Source organism: Bidens hawaiensis, unplaced genomic scaffold, assembly GCF_021521415.1.
Source record: "Bidens hawaiensis isolate Kalapana, Puna unplaced genomic scaffold, B.hawaiensis_p1.1 tig00002759_1, whole genome shotgun sequence".
Classification (NCBI taxonomy): Eukaryota; Viridiplantae; Streptophyta; class Magnoliopsida; order Asterales; family Asteraceae; genus Bidens; species Bidens hawaiensis.
Genome location: NW_027491149.1, coordinates 2,080,412 through 2,089,017, shown reverse-complemented (window position 1 = coordinate 2,089,017; position 8,606 = coordinate 2,080,412). Strand labels below are relative to the sequence as shown.

Here is an 8,606-nt window from a genome sequence, read left to right as displayed (position 1 = left end):
GGTGTGGGTATCATTTGTAAAACTACCAAGCACTAACTACTCAACAAAACAACTTTCATAAAAAAAGAAAAAGAAAATAGAGTTTAAAAATACAAAAGAAAGAGAAAAAAAAAGTAAAACTACTAATTAAGGCAAGATTATCGTGATTTAGAACATACCAAGCACTAACTAAACACACAGAGTCAACATCTTAATCTTTGCTTCCAACCTCTACACTCCCTACCACCATTGTTAGGGGTCCTAATGCTCACTAAACCTTCGTAATCGTATGCTGTATCTTCCTTCCAGATCCGAACAATGGCGGGACCCATAGGCCGTAGATCCACAAGCGCATCACAGTCAGTATGCGGATCCAGAATCATCGTTGCAATCCTCATCGGAGTCCTACTCGGATGTCTTATGGCTCTTTTGTACCCTAACGGCCTCTTCTCCGCTCACTCAAACTCCGATTCTAATTTCCAGAATCGCCGTCTGCAGGTACAGAGTTTATAAGCTCAGATATTATTAATATTAATAGGTTGCGTAGATTATAATTCGTTGACTCTTGTTATTGGATCCGGTGTTTTGTATTGATTTGTGTGAATGAGTTTATATTATTTAATCAGTATCTTATTATTGACTTTGATGTTGAACATAGATCTTAAATATTGGGCCAGATTTAGTGTTTGTAACTTGTAACTAGGGTGAAGAACACTTGATTAGGAAACTTTTGCTGTTATATCTAGTTGACTTGATTTCTAAGCTTTGGTTATATACTGAGACGAGTCGTTATCAGTTATTGCTATTGGTATAAGTAGTATAACTGACTCCACAATCATGGATTCATCTTCTTTTTATACGTAAAGTTTAACTGTTTGTACGCGTGCTCGACGTGTTATTTTGAGTAAGAAAGAAGCCTAACATTGTTTTTCATTTTGTCACTTATTGAACTCATTAATACTTACTCTAAGTTACTTATTAATTTAAGGCTTTTTAAGCTTATACTAACTCCTTTTTTCAGATTGGATCAGCATCATGTGAATCTACAGAGCGAGTCAACACGTTAAAATCAGACATTGCAGAATTAACAACCACAAATGATGAACTAAAGAAGCAACTCAAAGACTTAACTGACAAATTACAAGCAGCCGAACGGAAAAGCGGTCAGTCGGTGCAGCAAGTTATAGTCACACGTGACCCACAAAAAGCCGGGCCTTTTGGAACTGTTAAGGGTCTAAGAACCAACCCGACTGTTATCCCAGACGAAACCGTTAACCCACGGTTATCCAAAATCTTGGAAAAAGTTGCAGTAAACAAAGAGCTTATTGTCTCACTAGCAAATTCAAATGTTAAACCCATGTTAGAGGTATCGGTTTCGAGTATCAAGAAAGCGAAGATACCAAATTATCTTGTAGTGGCATTAGATGATGGGATTGCTGATTATTGCAAAGAAAATGACGTGGCTTATTACATGAGAGACCCAGATGAGGATATTGACTCGGTTGCTAAAACGGGTGGGAATCATGCAGTTTCGGGTCTCAAATTTAGAATCTTGAGGGAGTTTTTGCAATTGGGTTATAGTGTTTTGTTGTCTGATGTGGATATTGTATACGTACAGAACCCGTTCGATCATATATACCGCGATTCGGATGTGGAATCGATGTCTGATGGGCATGATAACATGACTGCGTATGGGTATAACGATGTGTTTGATGAACCCACGATGGGTTGGGCTCGATATGCACATACGATGCGTATATGGGTTTATAATTCTGGGTTTTTTTATTTGAGACCGACTTTTCCCGCGATCGAGCTTTTAGACCGCGTGTCTGATCGGTTGGCTCGTCCTCCGCCTGCGTGGGACCAGGCGGTGTTTAACGAGGAGCTGTTTTTTCCATCTCATCCGGGTTATATGGGGCTTCACGCATCTAAACGAACGATGGATCGATATCTTTTTATGAATAGTAAAGTTTTGTTTAAGGAAGTGAGAAAAGATGATAATTTGAAGAAGTTAAAGCCAGTTATTGTTCATATTAATTATCATCCTGATAAGTTACCGAGGATGAAAGCGGTTGTTGAGTTCTACTTTAATGGGAAACAAGACGCTCTTGATCCGTTCCCTGATGGTTCAGGTTGAGTTTCACTTGCTTTAATGAGGTTAACCCTTTTGAAAGAGTATTTGAGTTTGTAATATGATGATCTTCATTTCCACTAGTCTTGATGTTTTTTTTTCCTTATAGTTTGGAGTATAGTTTGATCTCATGTTAATCTATTTTTCGTTTAATGGCGTTTTGTTTATCCTGTTCTTGGAGTAAAATCCGAAAGAGTACTTGAGAATTTCATATATATTTTACACGGTTAAGTACATAAGAATTGGTTTATGTGGTTACATCTTGAAGCTTTTGATGATCCCCAAGTGGATGGTAAGTTTGGCTCAACGGACGAGTCATGTTGGGTTCGGTTGAAAACCGGTTGGATAAAAGTTGAACAATGGAACAGTTTAGTAAACTTAATAAAAACAAGAAACTTCACATTCATTCTATCATCACCATTCACCACAACAATGCTTAGAGGTGTACAAAACCGGGTTTTCTCCCAAACCGAACCGATTTGGATTTTGCATGGTCAAAACTAGTTTTATCCAAATCGGTTTAGTTTAAAAACCGGTTTTTAGTATAGAACTTGTCAAACTGATCAATAGCGGTTCAATTCAATTTAACCGGTTTTAGGAAAAAAAACATTTTTAAAATCGGTTTAATTGTGAAAGGGCCGAACTGCTATACAAACTGACAGTTCAATTTGGTTTGGGAACCAGTTTGATTGAAACCGGTTTTAGATTTGAACCAGTCGGGTTTGGTTTTTAATTAACCGGTTCCAGACCGGTTTTTTTACAACGCTAGCCCTAATGGTACACAGATGACATATCAACAAATATTTGTTGCAAGTTAAAGCCCAAATTTGAGATTAAAATAAAAGTAAAATTCAACAAGTTATTGACTTATTTCGAACATGACAATTCAAGTAGGCGAACAAAAGAGTACATTAGAAATTTTGACAATAATGTATTAGTTAAAATTATTAAACGAGTTCTTCGATTTGAAAAGTTACATTAAGCGTCATTTTGTGTTGAAAAACGATCACGCTTTAACTTCTTCTTACTAACTGTAGTTAACTTTTGAATTTAGTTTTACGAAAAGAGAAAATGTCACAAAATATTAACATTTGTTCGGGCTCTTCTTTGTGCAGATCTGACCTAGTTATTTATTTATTTATTTATTTATTTTTACCTCTTTAAACCTTTTTCTAAACTCATAAACCATCGTTCTTCTTCACAGATTCTCAACCCTAGCCACCATCTCTCGCCCCTCCACTAGTCATCGACCCTCCATAACCCTACCTTACCGATCGAAATCTAACACTCGAGGCATAAAGCTAATGTACCCTGCTTCGCTACCTCTCGTCCCCCATTAACAAACTTTGAATTTTTTATTTGCATAAATTTTCTCGTGTTGAGATTGAAATTATTCATTAGGTTTTCATGTACTTGAAAGTTGAAATCAATGTATATATAATTTTAGAAATCATATTGAAAATATCTAGGTTTGATTTTTGCTTGAGGAAATTGAATCATTAAGCTTAAATTTTAGTTTATTTTAGCATTATTCAGAAGTTAAAAAGCACACAACATTCTTATTACACACTGCAGACCTTTGGTCCACCTCTTGTTCTACAAAATTCTGCAGATGTGGTCCGTAGATTGCAGACATTTTACCTCTTAAATAACAAACTGAACCTAAGAGCATTCGCATTCATTCTCCTATCTTAAAACCTATCATTAAAAATACAACATATTATCTCACTTTTTTCAATTAAATAATATTTTTTATACATCTATTTATATACATTTATTCTTTCTCATTCACTAAAAACTACTTGACAAAGTAGCAAAAACTCGTCCTTTACGTTCACATGACTTTTCGGTAGACGTCCTAACGTTAAAAATGCAAAAATAATCATTTATGTTTAAAAACTCTGTCATGTTATGCCCTTTAGCCCTAACGCAGTTAATTTTCTTGTTAAATTAGGTAATGTGCAAGACACATTAGGGTAGTTTTGCAATTTTATATATTTATTTAATAATTAAAATCTTATATATATATATACACACACACACACACTAGGTTAGAACCCGTGTGATACACGAGTTAGAAAAAAAAATAAGAACTAATAAAAACAATGTTGAAGAGGTAGGTCCCAGCAGAGCCCAGTTGGACCCGCAAGACTCACCTTGAACAGGGACGTCTGCGCAATGACCAACTGCTCCAGCAGGACCCACCATGCTCAAAGAACCTTACGCGCAGTACGCCACCTGTACCCGCAGGGAAAGCCTCCCAATGGTGAAGTACCCCGCCTGTTCCCGCAGCTGCGGATACAAGCCATCAGGGAAGGCTACCCGCACTAACAGCAAGGCTACACGCACAAGACATTAGCTACTTCAGTAGTCACATGAAGGAATGAGCAAGGCGGGAACACTCCCGCCTAAATGAGCCAGTCCGTATGCTTCTGGAAGGTCTTTCGTACTATACCTACTAAGGTATGGGCGGAACAGACAAATTGACCAGAGCAGCCCATGAACCAATCACAGGGTGACAGCTCACCGACAACAATACGAGGAGGAGCACCCTCTAGTACTGTTTGTCACTATTAGCCGCTGCCTACTCACCAACCCTTACGATGGGACGTGCGCAGCCTACAGTTGGTGGAACAGTGCGTAGTCGGCAGTAAAGGAACAGTATACAGCCGACCTTTACTGTTGGCCGTAGCCTATCCACCAACCAGCATGGCCTGTGCGGAGTCCACTGTTGGTGGAACAGGAATACTATTCAGCCGGCTGTACCTTCTAGGAAACCTACCTTCGACTATAAATACTCCAACACCTTGGAATGGTAAGGACATCATCTGATATCTCAATCTTATCTAGCAATCTCTTAGTATATACTTATATTCAGAGCAATCTAGTCTGATTCTCACGCCGGAGGGTGGTCACAAGGAGGAACCCCCCCCCCTTCTCAGTGACGAGCTTACGGTGTTTGTTTTGAAGGTCCCCTGAAGAACAACCTCTACTAGACCTCATCCTCGTGGGAAACATTACTTAACCCCCAGATTATCTATAATCTGTCCAGGGTTCACTTAGTGTTTCTTCATTGGCGCCATCCGTGCATAAAAAGCTAGAACTAATTCTTAGTCTTTTCAAAGTTTCTGAAGAAATGGTTAACGTTACTCCGGTCCCAAGACCAGTAAGTGACCAAGAAACCCCGGTGACCACAACCCCAGTAACTGGGAACACCGGCGGTTATACAAATCTTACGAACACTACCCCGGCTACCCAAGCCGGGGCAAGTACAGTAAATATTCCACTGGGGTTCACTGATGCCCAGTTGGAAAAACGAACGAGGGTCCCTCGCCAAACACTAGATCAAGTGAAGGCGTGGGCCGAAGCACGTCAGAGAGAGTTCCAAGCTGAATTGGATGAACGCTTGCGTTCAGTTCAACAGGCTGACGAATTCGGCAGTACTCGCCAACATCTCAATATGAACAGTGAGTGCGAGTACTCAGATGACGAGAGGGAAGAATCCGATACCGACGCAAACCCTCGCCATAAGGCGAAAGGGAAGCGTAAGGAAACGGACTTCCAACCAAAAAGGAATTTTGGGGAAGCTTTTAAACCAACAAATGCGGAGAGAAACCCGCGTGACTTCTCCAAAACCTTTAGACCAACTGCTACAAATGCAGGAAAGTCAAAGTTCGCAAGGGACATTGCGGAAGCAATCGCCCCGAGAAGTGCCAAACAAATGTCCAACATTGGCACTTATGATGGTCTATCCGACCCAGACGACCATTTGAACAGGTTCATTGCGGGGGCAACCGTCAGTAACTGGACGGAACCCACGTGGTGTTACATGTTCCAGATGACTCTGGTCGGAGCGGCCAGGGCATGGTTCGATCGCTTGCCGGTCCACCACATTTACGATTGGGCGGACTTTCAGAATAAGTTCAGCCAGCACTTCAGCCAGCAGAGGAAATATACTGAAGAACAGTGGACGATCCTCAATTGCGTTAGAGAGGAGGATGAATCTTTACTAGACTTCATCACCCGTTTCAATTCCAAAAAGCTAAGTCTCGGCAGCATAAGTGAAGATCTTGTTCGCGCCGCTTTCATCCAAGGCGCCGAATACCCAGAGCTTATCCGCACACTGACGGGTAAGGATGGCATGCCATCAACATGGGATGCCATCATGACGGCGGCAAAGCGCTTTGCCGAGACGGAAAAGCAACTGGGAAGGGATCTTCCCCAGAGTACACACCTCTACACGCAGAGGACAAGAGAGAACGATGTTCGGATCGCCCGGCAGAACAAAAAGAGGAAGCTAGGTATCTGGCAGTCAAGGGTAAACTTTGACACCTCATCCAGCTCTCACCCTCTTGTTGGCGGAAGAAATCACACACACCCTTCAAGCCAAAAGCACAGGTGGACGCCACTCACCAAAAGCGTCACGGAGATATTCGCCACTGAAAAGCTACCGTGGCCAAAAGCTCCAATGATCCGGCAGCGACCTAATGCGGATCAGAGTAAATCCTGTGACTTCCACGGGACAAAAGGTCATGGTACGGAAGAGTGTACATCCTTGAAGGATATTATTGAAGCATTCGTCAAGGATGGAAGACTGGCACACCTGGTGGCATCAATCAAGAAGGGAGGAAGAAATGACAACCGGTACCGAGGCAACGGACGAAAGCCCGTTGACATCAGCATCAACATGGTTCATGGTAAGATCAGAGGAAGAAAAAGGCGAACGACAGAACCATGCGCGTGGAAGGAAGCTGAGGTGCGCTTCCCGCGAGTGCCAGGAGGACCCAGCAAAGAAGGCCCTATCGTCATCAAAAGCCAGCTGGGGCACTACATCACTTCTCGCACTCTTGCTGACAACGGCGCCTCGTCAACGGTGATGTACAGGCAGTTCTTTGACAAGCTAGATGACGAAGACAAGGAACGCCTGGAAACGATCTGCGCCTCGATGGAAGGGTTTGATGGCAGCACAAACACCCCCCTGGGTATCCTATCTTTCCCCGTCACTCTTACGGATGGGAAACACTCCCGCACAGAAGATGTGGACTTTGTCGTGATGAGGAAGCCACACCACACATACGACATTCTCTTCGGGAGAGACGGGATGGCAAGATTCAATGCCGTGGTATCCTCAGTCCACGGCATGATGGGATGGCCAACAGCTGAGGGTGTAGCGATGATCACCGGCATTCCCCAGGTATGCATCGCATCTGTCTCATCTAAACCCAAACCAAAGATGGCTAAACCAACCATCACCGAACCAGAAAAATGGGCCTTCAATGGCAAGTACCCTGACCAGGCCGTCACCATTGGCCCGACAATTGTTGATCCCACACGCACCCAACTCAAGCGCTTATTACAAAAAAACGCTGACATCTTCGCATGGACACCAGCTGACATGACTGGTGTACCCCGAAGTAAGGCAGAGCATAAGCTCAAATGCGATCCGGCTGTTACGCCGATCGTACAAAAGCGCAGAGTAATGGGGCCAGAACAAACTAACGCGTGTAGAACCCAAGTCAAGGAACTCCTTGACGCAGGCATCGTACGCGTTAGTAGATATCAAACTTGGGTTGCAAATCCCGTTATGGTACCGAAGAATAACAAACAATGGCGCATGTGCATAGATTTCAAGGACTTGAACAAAGCATGCCCCAAAGATTGTTATCCGTTACCCGAAATTGATCTTAAGGTGGACTCATTGGCACCGTTCCGCCTTAAATGCTTCCTGGACGCGTATAAGGGGTACCATCAAATCCACATGGCCGTTGATGATCAGGACAAAACCGCATTTCGGACGCCCGATGGCACATTTTGTTACCAAATGATGCCATTCGGACTTAAGAATGCCGGGTCCACATACCAACGCCTGATGGACAACCAGTTTCATGCCCAAATTGGGAGGAACTTGGAAGTCTACATGGATGACTTGGTCATCAAAAGCCCTGACCCAGAAGCGATGTTGAAAGACATCGAAGAGACTTTCAACACGCTCAGGAAGATAAACATGAAGCTCAACCCGAGCAAGTGTGCCTTTGGAATGGAAGAAGGGAAGTTCTTGGGGGTCATCGTCACTAAAGATGGCTTTAGAGCGAACCCTGAAAAGGTCGAAGCCATTATCAAAATGGAATCACCTACTACCATCAAACAGGCTCAGACACTGAATGGACGACTAGTGGCACTTAATCGCTTTTTGGCAAACCACGCAGAAAAGTCGTTTCCTTTCGTGTCAACGTTGAGAAACTGTTTAAAGAAAACGCACTTCCGCTGGACACCAGAAGCGGAAGCAGCTTTTCAGGAGATTCGGTCACGCTTGATCGAACTCCCAACGCTCACAGCGCCTAAAGCGGGAGAGGAGTTAATCCTATACCTTTCCGCAACAGATAGAGCAACCGGGGCAGTACTGCTATTAGAGCGAAAAGGCATCCAGATGCCAATCTATTATGTCAGCCGTATCCTAACAGACGTAGAAACCCGGTACTCTACCCTCGAAAAATTA

The 8,606-nt window shown here is 42.8% G+C and overlaps 1 protein-coding gene across 1 annotated transcript; it reads left to right on the top strand.

Annotated features, from left to right (window-relative positions):
* The first annotated feature begins 229 nt into the window (after positions 1-229).
* LOC143621004 (arabinosyltransferase RRA3-like) lies at positions 230-2,152 on the top strand. Its single transcript, XM_077092543.1, has 2 exons — positions 230-477; positions 1,001-2,152. The coding sequence occupies exons 1-2, from the start codon at positions 298-300 to the stop codon at positions 2,114-2,116; spliced, it is 1,296 nt and encodes a 431-aa protein (XP_076948658.1). The 5' UTR covers positions 230-297; the 3' UTR covers positions 2,117-2,152.
* The last annotated feature ends 6,454 nt before the right edge of the window (positions 2,153-8,606 follow it).